The 18420-nt window shown below is 43.1% G+C and overlaps 1 protein-coding gene across 2 annotated transcripts in view; it reads left to right on the forward strand.

Moving 5' to 3' along the window:
- LOC141127239 (hydroperoxide isomerase ALOXE3-like) overlaps positions 1 to 18420 on the forward strand; it is a 112064-nt gene that overhangs the window by 16050 nt on the left and 77594 nt on the right. For both annotated transcript variants that reach the window (XM_073613505.1, XM_073613506.1), the window contains one exon: positions 14028 to 14131. In XM_073613505.1, the coding sequence (XP_073469606.1) occupies positions 14028 to 14131 (104 nt within the window). The remainder of the gene's footprint in view (positions 1 to 14027; positions 14132 to 18420) is intronic.

Raw genomic sequence — 18420 nt, forward strand, 5'->3', positions numbered from 1 at the left:
ACAGTCAGTTGTTGTTTATTAATAAAGTTGACAGTGATCCTGTTAGTTACTGTACAATACTGTCAAATTATAGTGACAGAGGGTAGCACAAAGAGAACTTTAAGGGCAATCAACGTCATCAACAATCAAGGTACCGACTGCTCAAATACAGCTAAACAAAGTACAGAAAAAACACAAAGGGGGATTTGGGATGGGTTGAATATTAGGGCGGCAAGCAGCCAATGAGCAACAGCGAGGGCATGAGGGGGGAGGGAAGCAAGCATCCAGGACCCGCCAATCGCCGCATACCCAGTCAAAAAAGGAGACAGGGTGAGCGGGGCTGTGTGGCCACATAGAAGGTTAAGGGAGCCTCCACATCCCCACCAGGGTCACAAGGATAGGCAGAACCAGCTGGACCAAGACAAAGTGACACACATTCACAAACATAACAAAAATACAGGCTTTTATAGATGCAAAAAACATCACTTATAACAAGTAGGTAAATATATTACAAATCCATAACCCCAAAAAATAGTAAAAAATGTTACACTAACTTGGGTTGAGATATGTTATATCTTTAGGATTGTGGGATTAAAGAACGAGATTAATAGACCAATGTAGTAGATCTAAAGTGGAAGTTGGGCCAGATCTGGGGATATTGAGCTCCAGTCATGAGTATAAACAAATAACATATTAATTAATCTAATAGGAGGTACCTATATTTAATCGCACTGATCGCTGTATAAATGACAATGGTCCCAAAAATGTGTCAAAAATGTCCGACATGTCCGCCATAACGTCGCAGTCACAATAAAAATCGCTGATCGCCGCCATTTCTAGTAAAAAAATGTTTTAATAAAAATGCTATAAAACCATCCCCTATTTAGTAAACGCTATAACTTTTGCGCAAACCAATCAATCATCGCTTATTGTGATTTTGATGCAGGAATTTCTCAGGTTTGGGGAATTTAGTAACTTTAAACTAAATATGTCTAAGACGGAGGCCCTTAATATATCCCTACCGCACACAACCCTTACCGAGTACAGGCTAACTTCCCTTTTCAATGGGGCTCCAGGGGCATCTCCTATCTGGGGATTACGATTCCCTCCAACCTATCGGATCTCTATGCTCTCAATCATCTCCCCTTATTGACCCGACTCCGGAAGGAACTAGACGCCTGGAACTCTTCCCCGATGCCCTTGTTTGGTCGCATCAACACTTTGAAAATTGACACCCTCCCTAAACTGCTTTATTTATTTCAAACTGTACCTATCACTGTCCATCACTTTTTTACCTCTCTGCGATCTATGTCCATACGATTCATATGGCACCAAGGCATGTCCCGCATTCACCATACTCTGCTCACGTACCCCAAAACCTAGGGCGGGGTAGGCCACCCTGACTTTAAACTATACCATAGAGCGGCACTGCTGTCTAGGGTCTTACAGTGGTTCCCTCGTCCCTTCCCCAAAGCGTTCACCATGGTGGAACAAGACCTATCTGCCCTCGACCTTCGGGCCCTACTCTGGGGCTATGGGCAACATTTACACTTACTCTCCTCTACCTCCCCACTGACACTCGCGGCCCTTCATCTCTGATACAAAAAAGGCATGCTATATTTATTTCCTCAGACCCCTCGCCCCTCACATCTCTGTTTGATCACCCTGCACTGCCTCAAGGAATAGGCTCCAACGCAGTAGGCCCCTACTCCCGCCCCATTTGGCCTGTAGTGAGCTCATTTGTGGACCTCACCTTAGGCAAGCCTGTAGTGCCAAATGACCAGGGCAACTGGCTCACAGTCCTTCTCATATCCTCCTTTTGTTTTGACCTTTTTTCCGCTTCCCAGATTCACAGGCCCCTGATGGGATACGAATAGCTGTGCTCTCTCTCAAAAACACTCAGACATTAACTCTCTACCATGTACACATTACAACACGCACCGCTACATGACCAACCCCCCTCTTACACCAGGAGGTGGTCCACGGATCTGGGAAAGGAACTCCATTTGGTAGATTGGCAAAAGTCATACCACTTTACGCACAAATGCCAGACAGCTTATTCCCCTATTCTGGAAAACTACTACCAGCCCTCCCCTGGCCTTATGGGTCTTCATGGTCAATGACATCATGCGCATGGAAGCGATGTTAGCCCTTGATAATGACACCTTTGACAAATTTAAGATCCTATGGCTCATCTGGATCGATTACTCTGCCTCGAACTCCCTGAAAACATTGTTGACGCCCCAGGGTCAACCCAGACACACATCTTGATTACATCATATAGGTTTGTCGCACCGGGGTCTGCTCGATCCCCCTCCATCCCTGTCCTTTCTTTCCCTCCCTCTTCTCTCCTCTATTGTTCTTTTCCCTCTTCTCTTCCCATATCTATATTCTTTCCCCCCACAGTCAGATGTTGTACCCTCCAACTTTATTAGTCCTTGCTGTTCCTTGTATAGTTTGCCACCGTCTGCTCTCGGTAGGCGACGGTGTGTTAGTGCTTTCGTAAGCACCGATTCCTTTTATGTACTGAAAACGTGACTTGCATTGTGTTACCCTATGGTATTGACATCTGAACGTTACTTATGTTACCTTATTCTGTTAAAAACAATAAAATATATAATTGACTCTAAATTATTAGCACATTGGAGTCATCTAGTGGACAAAACTATATCTTGCATTTCAAATTATTTAGAGCTAAACTCCAGGAAAACTAAAAAAATCTGTACATTAGAGCTGTTTTACATGACAGCGATTTTGTATATCTGCCAATTCAGTCCAGAGATTTACAATGCTCTGCCACAAAGCACAGCCATGTCAGGTAGCATAGGAGACCTGATTTTTATGTGCTGCAGTTCAGTAATGCTTAAAGATTACTCCTACCAGCCGTTGACTGGATAGTACAAGGAGAAGCAGCACAACGGCGAGCTCAACTTCCTCTGATTCTGCTGTCCGCTCCAATCAGTATGTTCCTTGCACTGCAATACAACTGATTTGCTTCATATGCTGCTTCTCCTTTTTCCCGTCTTAGTCTTACGACTGCAGCACAATGATATCAAGGCAAATTTAGGTACTTATGCTATTTGCATTACAAATACATTTAAGGATGTGTTGATAAATTCAGAGCTGCAATATTTTCTGCCTTTTACAGTGGGGACAGAAAGCATTTAGACCCTGTGTCATTCCATGCGAGAGAGGACAGACGAGGGGGAAATAAAACTTCAATGCCAGTGTCTCTGTACTGCTGTTACATGAAAGAAACGCTCTCCGCTCAGAGCCGTGCTGTCCTGGGAAGACAGAGGACTCTGATGGGCACTGATAGGAGGCACTGATAGGGGACACTGATGGGCACTGATAGGGTACACTGATAGAAGGCACTGATAGGGGATGCTGACAGGGGACATTGATATAAGGCACTGATAGAAGACACTGATAGGGGACACTGATAGAAGGCGCTGATAGGGGATGCTGATAGGGGACACTAATAGAAGGCACTGATAGGGGACACTAATAGAAGGCACTGATAGGGGACACTGATAGGGGGCACCATAGGGGATACTGATAGAAGACACTGATAGGGGACACTGATAGGAGGCACTGATAGGAGGCAATGATAGGGGACACTGATAGAGGACACTGATGGGCACTGATAGGGGACACTGATATAAGGCACTGATAGAAGACACTGATCAAAGACACTGATAGGGGACACTGATAGAAGGCACTGATAGAAGACACTGATAGAAGGCACTGATAGGGGAAACTGATAGAAGGCACTGATAGGGGTCACTGATAGAAGGCACTGATAGGTGACACTGATAGAAAGCACTGATAGGGGACACTGATAGGGTGCACTGATAGGGGACACTGATAGGGGGCACTGATAGGGGACACTGATAGAAGGCACTGATAGGGAACGCTGATAGTAGGCACCAATGGGAGGTACTGATAGGATTTACTGATGAGCACTGAAGGGAGGCACTGGCAGGGGGCAGTGAGAAGGCACTAGGGGCCACTGTTAGGGGACACTGATAGGGGACACTAATAGAGGGCACTGAGAAGGCACTAGGGGGCACTGATAGGGGCACTGAGAAGGCACCAGGGGGCACTGATAGGGGACACTGATAGGGGGCACTTAGAAGGCATTTAGCATTTAGACCCTGTGTCATTCCATGCGAGAGAGGACAGACGAGGGGGAAATAAAACTTCAATGCCAGTGTCTCTGTACTGCTGTTACATGAAAGAAACGCTCTCCGCTCAGAGCCGTGCTGTCCTGGGAAGACAGAGGACTCTGATGGGCACTGATAGGAGGCACTGATAGGGGACACTGATAGAGGACACTGATGGGCACTGATAGGGTACACTGATAGAAGGCACTGATAGGGGATGCTGACAGGGGACATTGATATAAGGCACTGATAGAAGACACTGATAGGGGACACTGATAGAAGGCGCTGATAGGGGATGCTGATAGGGGACACTAATAGAAGGCACTGATAGGGGACACTAATAGAAGGCACTGATAGGGGACACTGATAGGGGGCACCATAGGGGACACTGATAGAAGACACTGATAGGGGACACTGATAGGAGGCACTGATAGGAGGCAATGATAGGGGACACTGATAGAGGACACTGATGGGCACTGATAGGGGACACTGATATAAGGCACTGATAGAAGACACTGATCAAAGACACTGATAGGGGACACTGATAGAAGGCACTGATAGAAGACACTGATAGAAGGCACTGATAGGGGAAACTGATAGAAGGCACTGATAGGGGTCACTGATAGAAGGCACTGATAGGTGACACTGATAGAAAGCACTGATAGGGGACACTGATAGGGTGCACTGATAGGGGACACTGATAGGGGGCACTGATAGGGGACACTGATAGAAGGCACTGATAGGGAACGCTGATAGTAGGCACCAATGGGAGGTACTGATAGGATTTACTGATGAGCACTGAAGGGAGGCACTGGCAGGGGGCAGTGAGAAGGCACTAGGGGCCACTGTTAGGGGACACTGATAGGGGACACTAATAGAGGGCACTGAGAAGGCACTAGGGGGCACTGATAGGGGCACTGAGAAGGCACCAGGGGGCACTGATAGGGGACACTGATAGGGGGCACTTAGAAGGCACTAGGGGGCACTGATAGGGGGCACCGATGGGAGGCACTGGTGGGCACTGATAAGAGGCATCAATGGGAGGCACTGATAGGATTTACTGATGAGCACTGAAGGGAGACACTGATAGGGGGCATTAAGAAGGCACTAGGAGGCACCGATAGGGGACACTGATAGAGGACACTGATAGGGGACACTGAGAAGGCACTAGGGGGCACTGATAAGGGGCACTGATAGGGGGCACTGAGAAGGCACTGATGGGAGGCACTGGTGGGCACTGATAGGAGGCACTGATAGGATTTACTGATGAGCACTGAAGGGAGGCACTGATAGGGGGCACTGAGAAGGCACTAAGGGGCACTGATAGGGGGCACTGATAGGTGACACTGATAGGGGGCACTGAGAAGGCACTAAGGGGTACTGATAGGGGGCACTGGTGGGCACTAAGAGGCACTTATGAGCACTGATAGGAGGCACTGATAGGATTTACTGATGATCGCTGATAGGGGACACTGATAGGGGCACTGATAGGAGGCATTGATGGGCACTTATAGGTAGCACTGATGGGCATTGATGAGCACTGATAGGCAGGACTCATAGGCTGCACTGATGGGCACTGAGGAACACTGATAGGCAGAACTCAGGCAGCATTGATGGGCACTGATGGGCAGCATTGAAGAGTACTGATAGGTGGCACGGATGGGACATGGACACCCTCCCAAAATTGGAAGCCCGGGGCTCGGATGGAAGGGGGGCCCATCATGGTTTCTTGCACCGGGGCCCTGAAGGTTCAAGTTACGTCTCTGATTGGCATGTATTAAAAAGGGGATCAACTCCAGAGATAAAACGATAATTCTCCCGCTCTACAAGATTGGTCTGGCCGCACTTGGAGTATGCTGTCCAGTTCTGGGCACCAGTCCTCAGGAAGGATGTACTGGATATGGAGTGAGTACAAAGAAGGGCAACAAAGCTAATAAAGGGTCTGGAGGATATTAGTTATGAGGAAAGGTTGCGAGCACTGAACTTATTCTCTCTGGAGAAGAGATGCTTGAGAGAGGATATGATTTCAAGTTATAAATACCGTACTGGTGACCCCACAATAGGGATAAAACTTTTTCGCGTAAGGAAGTTTAACAAGACATGTGGACACTTATTAAAATTAGAAGAAAATAGGTTTAACCTTAAACTATGTAGAGGGTTCTTTACTGTAAGAGCGGCAAGGATGTGGAATTCCCTTCCACAGGCGGTGGTTTCAGCGGGGAGCATCGATAGTTTAAAAAAAAAAATATATATTAGATAAGCACCGGAACGACCGCAACATAGAGGGATATACTTTTTACAAACTCACCTACTATGTAACTATGTAATACTATGTAATGCAATATTACACAATAATGTTGAGAGCAAATTTTTTTGTTTAAGAGCCTCATCAACAGTGTGATAAAAAAAACATTGTAAACCATGATTGCATAAATTGATTCAATTATTGAAACATATTCATCATGATTGGGAAAGTAATAAAATTCCTGGTGGCCTCAATCAACCCAAAGCCTGATAGATATCCCTAATCAGCTGCAAGCGTTACACACGTCTCATACGCTAGTGCACATAGACAAAAATAGTAAATTATACGCTGCACTTTAGAATATCACACAATAAATGCTTGCTGAAGATTAAAGCAAACACGTGTAGTGTTAATGTGATGCAAATGACATATGTGACATAGATGTGATATGACAAAAGTAAAATAAAAAACAATAAATATGTCAATTAAAACATTAATATTAAAGTGCTCATGTGCATCCAGGTGCTTTGTAACACAGATATAAGTGTCTAGTGGTATATAGGGAACAACACTAGTCCCACTTAAATAGCAAAAAGTGCTATTGTGCAAAAACCAAGTCTTTTTATAAAACAATGCTGTGACAGTCCTGTTGAAAAAAGTGCATATGCATGGTATCCAGTAGTAGCACTGCTGACATGCTTATAAATCCATGCGTCTAAAAATGATTGACAGGTGTTGCAGGTCATGCATTGGTGCTCTTATTCCAGTGACCCCCTAGGTATTAGATCATATATAACGTCAAAACATATATAAGCGTAATGTAACAAAGAAGTTACATCCATGTGGCTCGACGTGTTTTGTGGAGATCACTCCACTTCCTCAGGAGCAGATGCAATCTATAAAAAGTATATGAACAATGTTGGAATCTAATAATAATGCCCCATAATGCCGCGTACACACGATCGGAATTCTCGTCGGAAAAAGCTATGTCAAGCTTGTCTTGCATACACACGGTCACACCAAAGTCCGAATGTCCAGAACGCGGTGACATACAACACCTACGACGGGACTAGAAAAGGGAAGTTCAATAGCCAGCTTGCCACCCTTTGGGCTCCTTCTGCTAATCTCATGTTTATCTCGTGTTAGTAGAAGTTTGGTGAGAGAAGATTCTTTTCAGACTCCTGCTTTTTCAGATCATTTCAGATCATTTTACTGCTGTTCAGTTTGTGCTTGTGGGTTTGTATCTTGTATTATAATATATTGTATAGTGCATGGAATAGTCATGGTCAAAGTTCAGATTGACCCAGAGAAAAAAGAGATGCCCATAAGTGTATGTAGTCCTCGAAAAGGTGATATTTATAGCAATTGTGTGGCCACGGGTTTCTCCCAGAATCACGCAAGCGCCTGCAATTAAACCACGCACCGCCGTGACGACGTCAAGGAATGACGTCACACATCCACAGCGCAGGAGGCGTGGCGCGGATGCGCAACAGAATGGACCCGCTCGATCCCCCACACTCAGGGAAGGGGAGGGGCCCCGGAGCACATCGCAGCTCCCAGAAGCATTGGACTAGCCCTTCAAACCACACGCACCACAGACACATGTAAACAGCACAAAATCATGGAATTATAGCACACAAACATGTATACCAGGCACTGTCAAAGATTAACATAACATCCCAATATGTAGAGCAGAGCACCTCGATCGCGGTCTGCCATCTGACAAGATAGTCAGAATTACTGACTATATATACACGCCTCCATCCCGGGTTCAATATTTGTTATTATGACTTTAAATGAGACACGAATTGTAACAACCAAGTGCCTCCATCCCTATTCAGTTAAAATTAAAATTAAAAGGAGTTGGGACTTTAAATGAATTGTGCGCAATAATGTCAATAATAAGTAATATAGTAGACACATCAATGATAATTGTATAGAAATACTGGAAATGGTGACATAATGCATTATTACACAATAATGTTGAGAGCAAATTTTAACTGAATAGGGATGGAGGCACTTGGTTGTTACAATTTGTGCCTCATTTAAAGTCCAAAAACTTCTCTCCTTTAAATATTTAACCCGGGATGGAGGAGCGTATATATAATCAGTAATTCTGGCTATCTTGTCAGATGGCAGACCCTGATCGAGGTGCTCTGCTATACATATTGGGATGGTATGTTAATTTTTGACAATGTCTGGTATACCTATTTGTGTGCTTTAATTCCATGATTTTGTTCTGCTTACATGTGTCTGTGGAGATGAGGTTTGAAGGACTAGTCCAATGCTTCCGGGAGCTGTGATGAGCTCCGGGGCCCCTTCCCTGAGTGCGGAGGATCGAGCAAGTCTTTCCCGTTGCGCATCGGCGCCATGCCTCCCGCACTGGATGCAAGGAATTACGCCGCCACGGCGGCGTGTGGTTTACATTAGTGCTCGCACAATGAGGGAATTTTTGGCGCCAATGCCCGAGCGGTTCCCTACAGCTTAGGTGGGACGCCCTCCCTAATTGCGGGCATTTATATGACATTAGGAGGAACCCATGGCCACACAATTGCTATAAATACCACCCTGTCAAGGACTACATACACTTATGGGCATCACTTTTCTCTCTGGGCCAATCTGCACCTTGACCATGGCTATGCCATTTACTATATGAGGTATTCAATCTGGTAAAAATTGCTTATAGCTTTTTATGGCTATTCATCACTTTTAGTTACTCTCACTTTCAAGTATATATACTCTTGTATGGGTCTCTATTCTCTGTATTTTTTTACCTATTCAGACAATGTTGTACTTATACACCTTTCTGTGGGCTCCTTCCCTCTTGTTTCCCTGTCTTTCCCTTATGGGGCGTTATTATTAGATCCCAACATTGTTCATATACTTTTTATAGATTGCATCTGTGCCTGAGCAAGTGATCTATCGCCACCTATGAACCTATGTTGTTACTGTATATTAAGATATATTTACACTAACCAGCTTTTTAACCTATGTCCTATGTGCATAATTTCTCAATGTGTTATTATCCAGCCCAATCATGATGTATATTCTGGTGGTAGGGGACTCAATTCTTAGAAGGACAGAGAGAGCAATCTGTAACAAACACCTGAAGCGCCGAACAGTATGTTATCTACCGGGCGCTCGGGTTCGACACATCACGGATCTGGTGGACAGATTACTGGGAGGAGCTGGGGAAGACCCAGCTGTCATGGTGCACGTTGGCACCAATGACAAAGTCAGAGGCAGATGGAGTGTCCTAAAGAACGATTATAGGGACTTAGGAGCTAAATGGAGGAAAAGGACCTCCAACGTAGTATTCTCAGGAATACTACCGGTACATCGAGCCACACCAGAAAGGCAGAGGGAGATTAGGGAAGTAAACAAGTGGCTGAAGAGCTGGTGTAGTAAGGAGGGGTTTGGGTTCCTGGAGGACTGGGCCGACTTCTCTGTCGATAACCGGTACTATAGAAGGGATGGACTGCACCTAAATGAGGAGGGTGCAGATCAGCTGGGAATGAAGATGGCCAAAAAGTTAGAGGGGTTTTTAAACTAGGTGATGGGGGAGAGGGTCCAGAGGTAGAGATAGTCAGTGCGGAACATATTCCAGAGGGTAGTATTGGGGGCATTGGTAGGTTGACCAAAGCACATAAACCCAAGGTAAGTATAGTAGCAAGTCCTAGTTGCAATCTCAGAACACCCAATAAGAGGATAATATGCGACCTGTCTAAACTACGTGGCATGTTCACCAATGCCAGGAGCCTGGCGGACAAGATGGGTGAACTAGAGATACTGTTGTACGAGGAGGATTTGGATTTTGTGGGAATTTCAGAGACCTGGTTCAACAGCTCTCATGATTGGCTGGCAAACATTCAAGGGTATACCCTTTATCGCAATGATAGAGAGGGTAAAAAGGGGGGAGGGGTATGCCTATATATTAAGAATAATGTACAAGTGAATGTGAGAGATGACATCACTAAGGGAGCTAGGGAGAAAGAATCCTTATGGGTAGACCTCCAAAGGGATGAAGCTAAGGGGAAAATAATACTGGGAGTATTTTATAGGCCCCTAACCTGAGGGAGGAAGGGGAGACAGATCTCCTATCACAATTTGGATTAGCAGCAAGGATAGGAAGTGTTATCATAATGGGGGATTTTAATTATCCAGACATAGACTGGGCAGAGGGAACCACGCATTCATCTAAGGCTTGCCAGTTCCTAAATGTCTTGCAGGACAATTTTATGGGTCAGATGGTAGACGCACCAACTAGAAATAAAGCATTACTGGATCTACTGATTACCAACAATGCAGACCTGATCACGGATGTTGAAATATGGGGCAATTTAGGTAACAGCGATCACAGGTCAATTGGCTTCAGTATAAATCACACAAATAGGAAACATAAGGGGAATACAAAGACACTGAATTTCAAAAGAGCCAACTTCCCTAAACTACGAACCTTGCTAGAAAGCATAAATTGGGATAAAATCTTAGGAACAAAGAACACGGGGGAGAGATGGGTTTGCTTTAAGAGCATATTAAATAAGGGCATTAGTCAATGCATGCCATTGGGTAATAAATTTAAAAGAGACTAACAAAAGTCCTGGATGGCTTAACGCCAATGTAAAAATGCATATAAAAGCAAAGGAGAAGGCTTTCAAAAAATACAAGGTTGAGGGATCATCATCAACATTCAGACTTTATAAATAATGCAACAAGAAATGTAAGGGTGCACTAAGGACGGCTAAGATAGAACAAGAAAAACACATAGCGGAGGAGAGCAAAAAGAATTCCAAGAAATTCTTTAAGTATGTAAACAGTAAAAAAGGGAGGACAGACCAGATTGGCCCCATAAAGAATGAGGAAGGACATCTGGTTACAAAGGATAGGGAGATGGCGAAGGTATTGAATTTATTCTTCTCGTCAGTCTTCACGAGGGAATCGGGGGGCTTCAGTAACCAAAACTGCAGTGTTTATCATCAGGACACATCACAGGAAGCACCTCCATGGTTAACAGAGGACAGAATTAAAATTAGACTTGAGAAACTTAACATTAATAAATCACCTGGACCAGATAGCTTGCACCTGAGGGTACTTAGGGAACTCAGTAAAGTAATTGCCAGACCATTGTTCCTAATTTTTACTGACAGTCTACTGACTGGAATGGTACTAGCTGATTGGAGAAAAGCAAATGTAGCACCATCATTTAAAAAGGGACCAAAATACATCCCTGGGAATTACAGACCAGTTAGCCTAACATCAATAGTATGTAAAATCTTGGAGGCGATGATAAGGAACTATATATAAGATTTTAGTAATGAGAACGGTATCATTAGCAGTAATCAGCATGGATTCATGAAGAATCGTTCTTGCCAAACCAATCTACTAACCTTCTATGAGGAGGTGAGTTGCCAGCTAGATAAAGGAAGGCCCGTAAACGTGGTGTATCTGGATTTTGCAAAAGCATTTGACACAGTTCCCCATAAACATTTACTCTACAAAATAAGGTGTGTTGGCATGGACCATGGGGTGAGTACATGGACTGAAAACTGGCTACAAGGGCGAGTTCAGAGGGTGGTGATAAATGGGGAGTACTCGGAATGGTCAGGGGTGGGTATTGGGGTCCCCCAGGGTTCTGTGCTGGGACCAATCCTATTTAATTTGTTCATAAACGACCTAGAGGATGGGGTAAACAGTTCAATCTCTGTATTCGCGGATGATACTAAGCTAAGCAGGGCAATAACTTCTCCGCAGGATGTGGAAACCTTGCAAAAAGATCTGAACAAATGAATGGGGTAGGCAACTACATAGCAAATGAGGTTCAATGTAGAAAAATGTAAAAAAATGCATTTGGGTGGCAAAAATATGAATGCAATCTATACACTGTGGGGAGAACCTCTGGAGGAATCTAGGATGGAAAAGGACCTTGGGGTCCTAGTAGATGATAGACTGCTAACAAAGCAAACAGAATATTGGCATGCATTAAAAAGGGGATCAACTCCAGCGATAAAATGATAATTCTCCCACTCTACAAGACTCTGGTCCGGCCGCACCTAGAGTATGCTGTGCAGTTCTGGGCACCAGTCCTCAGGAAGGATGTACTGGAAATGGAGCGAGTACAAAGAAGGGCAACAAAGCTAATAAAGGGTCTGGAAGTTTAGTTTAGTTATGAGGAAAGGTTGCAAGCACTGAACTTATTCTCTCTGGAGAAGACGCTTGAGAGGAGATATGATTTCAATATACAAATACCGTACTGGTGACCCCACAATAGGAATAAAACTTTTTCGCAGAAGAGAGTTTAACAATACTTGTGGCCACTCATTAAAATTAGAAGAAAAGAGGTTTAACCTTAAACTATGTAGAGGGTTCTTTACTGTAAGAGCGGCAAGGATGTTGAATTCCCTTCCACAGGCGGTGGTCTCAGCGGGGGCATTGATAGTTTCAAGAAACTATTAGATAAGCACCTGAATGACCACAACATACAAGGATATATAATGTAATACTGACATATAATCACACACATAGGTTGGACTTGATGGACTTTGTGTCTTTTTTCAACCTTACCTACTATGTAACTATGTTTCAATAATTAATAATTCAATAATTAATAATTTTATTACATAAATTCATCCAATGGTTTTTATCACATTGTTGAGTCTTTTAAAAAATTAAATTTGCTCTCAAAATTATTGTGTAATATTGCATTATGTCACAATTTCCAGTATTTCTATACAATTATCATTGATGCGTATAATATATTATTTATTACTGACATTATTGCGCACCTCATTTAAAATCCCAACTCTTTTTTTTATTTTTCGATTTTTTTTTTTTTATTCGAGAGACATGTTCCATAATATCAGAATTATACATGTAAAGGATATACAAAACATCATATAAGAACTACGCAGAACAAACAATAGCTACATACAAATCTAGAATGAATCCTGCACAAGGTATTCCTGGTGATTGTATGTTGAATACCATATCATCTTCCCAAGTGTAAAGAGGAACCAATATTAAACCTGATGGCACTCCTCTGAAACTGCCTCAAGAAAATGTTCCTTTTTTTCAGAGTAAAACGAAAGGTAATAAGGTGAAAACTTAAGGGTAAAGCAAAAGGTAGAAAAAAGGGGAGAAAGAGAAAGCCAATGGGAGAAGAGAGATTAAGAGAAAAAAGGGGGGAAAGGGTGGGGGGAAAATGAAGGGAGGGAAGGGAGGGGAAGTCCCAACCCCTTTTTATTTTAATTTTAAGTGCACAATTCATAATGTCTTCATAGTAATTAACAATAGTTAACATATTTTACAAAACAGTTATTTTGGAGTGCACGTATGTCAAAAAATATGTTTAGTCTGGTGCTCTTTGCTGAGGAATTTTAGGGCCATAACCAGCCAATGTTTTTGCCCAAGACAAGGTTTCATCTGAACTTTCCTGGTGTCTAAGCCTCAGTATGGCTGTTACCTGGCATGTCAGGTTTATTGGCTGTAGTCTATGGTCCGGTAGTTCTGACCTTCAAATAAAAGATCTGCAGGGAGAGGCTGGACATTGTGTGGAATTTACTGGGTACATACTTCTGTGTACCAGCATTATCCATCCATATCAGGTATTAATAATCATTGTTTATTTTCTATTCTCTTAGTGGCTTAGAAATAAACCTGAATGGATTTTCCGTCAACACTGATTCATGGCATATCCTGGAAGACATCAAATTAGTGTCCTCCCTACGAAGATCACAGTATTCAGGTGTGTAAAATTTGCTTCTGAATCTCTGGTATACTTTTACCATATACTATACTATTCAAATATACTCTGGTATACTCGAAAGTGAACTCAGTAATTCAAACTTAATCTGTAAAAACATATCCCTAAACTAAACTTGCATTTTTCTTGTTGGGGGCAAAGCAACAAGTTCACTCATCCTCCCCTACATATTCACCTTCACTCCCTCTAACCACCCTTCAAACAGGAGCAAAGAGAGTTAGCCCTGCAGAAAGCTTGCCATAGATGATTTTTTAACCACCTCCATCCTCACAAGTGAGGTGGAAGGAAGAATCCTGCCCCACCAGGACATTATATTCCGACAGGACTCTCTGCTGTCAGAATACACTGATCAGCGACTGCAGCTGCTGATTGACAAAAGTTTTCCAACATTCATATTTAACAGAAGTCAATCCAACAATTAACAGCCTGTCCTTGCTGAACTGACAAATTTTGATCCATCTAAAGCCAGCTTAAGCTTGCATCTTTAACCTTACACATTGAGGATTCGCTCCCAAAACCCATGTGACAGGATTGGGCCAATGACCAGACACCAGCCAAGTTGGGGTAAGGGAAATGAGTTATACTGTATGCTACTGCATTCTCAGAATTGATAGATATTTACACCTGGGGCAGATTCACTTAGAGCATATCTAAACCCAAAAACCAAAAATAATATATTGCCTCTTCTCTGTTTTTAGATATGGTGGTTGAATTAGTTTCCTTTTTTCAAGCTTTTGGCTTTTTGCTGGCAAGCTAATCAAAGCAGCCTACAGCCTACAAGAGAACAAAATCCAGTGTTTTTCTAATGGATCTGTAGGCAGGTGCCTACAAAAGGGTTAACATGAGAGTTAACATGTCTTCCCGTGTGAGTTCTTGTCTTTCCTGTCTGGGTTCATACCCTCATGTTAATTGAGTCAGCCAGGTACAAAATGTTACACTGTCTTGATGTTGCACCATGTTCTCAGGTTGACCTGTTAGCTGGAGGTAGCCAGGATGTAAGGGTTAAGGTTTTTCCTGCCATTTTCAGCAAGGTTTCCCTCTCTACAGGTCAAATAGCGTCAAGGGGGCTGACTCCAAGCCCCTAGGAGAATGTAATCTGTTACTCTGCTGGGGTGATCACCCCCTTTTGGAGGGTGATGGGAGCCCAATTAAGGTACCTGATGAGGGTCTTGAGTCTGGAGACCCTCATGGACTTTTGCTGTTAATCATGGCCAATCATCACCTCTAAGGGACTTGCACTACCTCTTGTGGATTATTGCCCTCTGTCCATCTTCCCTTTAAAGGGATTGCTTTGTGGACTTCCTCTGGCCTAAGGTACATACACTTTATGGGGCTCTAGAATAGCTTTGTTTAGGAGCTATGCTGAGAATGGCTTTTGAGAACTGTACTCTCTCAGTAAAGGATACCATTTGTTTACTTGCTTTGCCTGGTCTGAAGTCTCTTAAAGCATGCACACCATATCAGAAGAACAGCACTTGCAACACACAAGGGGACTGAGTTAGAGGAAGATACTGTACATGGGTCTAACATACCCATACATGGCCTCTGCAACATTGGGAGGCGAATATATGCACCGAAACAATGGGGGTGCTCCTGTGCTGTCACTGGAGGGTGCAACCCAAAATTCTGTCAATGTCCTGCCTTGAAGAAGCAGCCTCTGAAGTAGGGTCCGGAAGGCTTTGTAATAGATCCTGGCCTGAGGCACCTGACACACTGCCACATAGATGGTCAGGATGCCCTTTGGGCTGTATGTGGTACCTGCAACTGTCATTTCACTTTTTGCGATGGGCTTGTTGTCTAGTATGCTATACTCCCTTGTTTCAGATGTCACTATTTGTTGGAGATCCTTGCCATCTGGGTGCCAATGGCTTGCCTACAGTTGCTCTTATGGATTGTGCCTGCCAAATAATGGCTATCAAGGATTACATTGCAGCGTCCCCTAAAGAGGCTGGGATGGTCCGGAACTTTGATTCACTGAGGGCGGTTTGGGTAGAGTCAGCTCCACGTGGAGCCTCCCAATGGCCTCTACCTCCACGATGGATCAGCTGGTACCTTCCGTGGAGCAGCTGAATAGTCCTTTCCCTGCCCCCACCGAGGAGGAAATAGATCCATCCCCATGAGCGGTGAACTTCTTCATATTCTGGAAATAGAGTTACCAGATGAGTTGTCCCCTCTTCAGGAAGATGAGCCAGGTGGTACTGTTACTACTGGTGTGCCTTGTCTTACCACCTCGTCTTCCTCTAGGGAGAGTGCTGAAGCAGAGATCACTTCCATCCAATCTCCACTTGCCATGCATCAGATGCCTGACCTATGGTGTAGCCAGGTTTGTATATGTCTTGGAGGAACCCCAGTATTATGGTGTCTGTATGTGAGCCCTGGATGCCTCCAGAGATCTGTACAGCCTCAGCGGTACTGGTCCCTAAATGCTGCACACCTATGAGTGATGTCCTTTAATAGAAAGAAGTGTCAAGTGTATAAGCCACAGAGCAAGAGAGTTAATTGGGCAAGTGCAACCTGCTTCTAAGTTGGAGTGCTGCCTTAGTATTGATTTCACATGAAAGTGTCTTTGTCTGTGCTACAGGCATTAGCGGGTGCAGTTCTGCGGTGTCCCCACTAGGGTGCCTTAAGCCCTGCCTACAGACCTGTTATACAATTCAAGTTGTTTGCATTATATTACATGTAAACAGTAGAAGCTGACCACATTACTACAAGTCATTCTGATTTCTGCTTATGATACCCATAGCTCCCAACTGCCCCTAATATCGAGGGACTTGTCCCTCTTTCCGCCTCATTTGTCCCTCATTTTGGTCTGATCTATATAGTTGTATATAAAATGCAGTACTTATCTATCAAAAATGTTTCCCAGTGCTAAACCTTTCATCCAATTTATAAATTGCTGCATTTGTAAATTCCAAAAGCCAATATAAAAAAATAGTAGTGGTAAAAAAGCACTTGTGGGTTTAACCAATCATTTTTTTGTACAATTCTCCTTTAACCACTTCAATACAGGGCACTTATACACCTTTCCTGCCCAGATCAATTTTCAGCTTTTAGTGCTTTCACACTTTGAATGACAATTACTCAGTCATGCTACACTATAGCCAAACAAAAATTTTAAAGTTTTTTCTCACAAATAGAGCTTTCTTTTGGTGGTATTTAATCACCGCTAGCATTTTTATTTTTAACCAAAAAACAAGCAAACATTTTGAAAAAAAAAAAAAACACTTTTTTAAATTTCTATTGCAAATAAGTCATTTTTCTTCGAGAATCTGAGACAAAATTTATACTGCTACATATCTTTGGCAAAAATAACCCAAATTAGTGGATATTATTTAGTCTCTGCAAAAGCTATATAGAGTCTACAAGCTATGGTGCCAATCATTGAAAATTGATCACACCTGATGTACTGACGGCCTCATCTCATTTCTTGAGACACTAACAAGCCAGGTCAGTACAAATACCCCGCAAATTACCGCTTTTTTACACAACATTGTCATAATAACAGGTTATTTCTCTCACACAGCACAGGCATACTTGCAATTACACCCCAAAATATATTCTGCTTTTCCTCCTGAGTATAGCGATACCACATGTGTGAGACTTTTAAACAGCCTGGCCACATACAGAAGCCAACATCAAAGTAGTACCTCCAGGCGTTCTAGGAGCATAAATTACACATCTAATTTCATGACGACCTATCACACTTTTGAAGGCCCTGAAGCACCAAGACAATGGAAACGCTCATAAAATGACCCCATTTAGGAAAGCAAACATCCCAATGTATATATTCTATTAGGCATTATGAGTCTTTTGAACGGGTCATTTTTTTTTCCACACGTTTTTGGAAAACGTGGAAAGAAAATGAAAACTTTTTTTTTTTACACAAAGCTGTCCATTTATAAGATATTTCTAACATACAACATGTACATACCAAAAATGACACCTCAAAATACATTCTGCTACTTCTCCTGAGTATGGTGATACCACATGTATGAGACTTTTACACAGCCTGGCCACATACAGAGGCCCAACATCCAAGTAGCACCTCCCAGGCGTTCTAGGAGCATAAATTACACATATAATTTCATTCCTACCTATCACAATTTTGAAGGCCCTGCAGCACCAGGACAGTGGAATTACCCACAAAATGACCCAATTTTGGAAAGCAAACACCCCAAGGTATATTCTATGAGGCATTATGAGGCTTTTGAACATGTCATTTTTTTCCACAAGTTTTTGGAAAATGTGGAAAAAAAGGAAATTGTATTTAT

Source organism: Aquarana catesbeiana, linkage group LG02 (genome assembly GCF_042186555.1).
Source record: "Aquarana catesbeiana isolate 2022-GZ linkage group LG02, ASM4218655v1, whole genome shotgun sequence".
Classification (NCBI taxonomy): domain Eukaryota; kingdom Metazoa; phylum Chordata; class Amphibia; order Anura; family Ranidae; genus Aquarana; species Aquarana catesbeiana.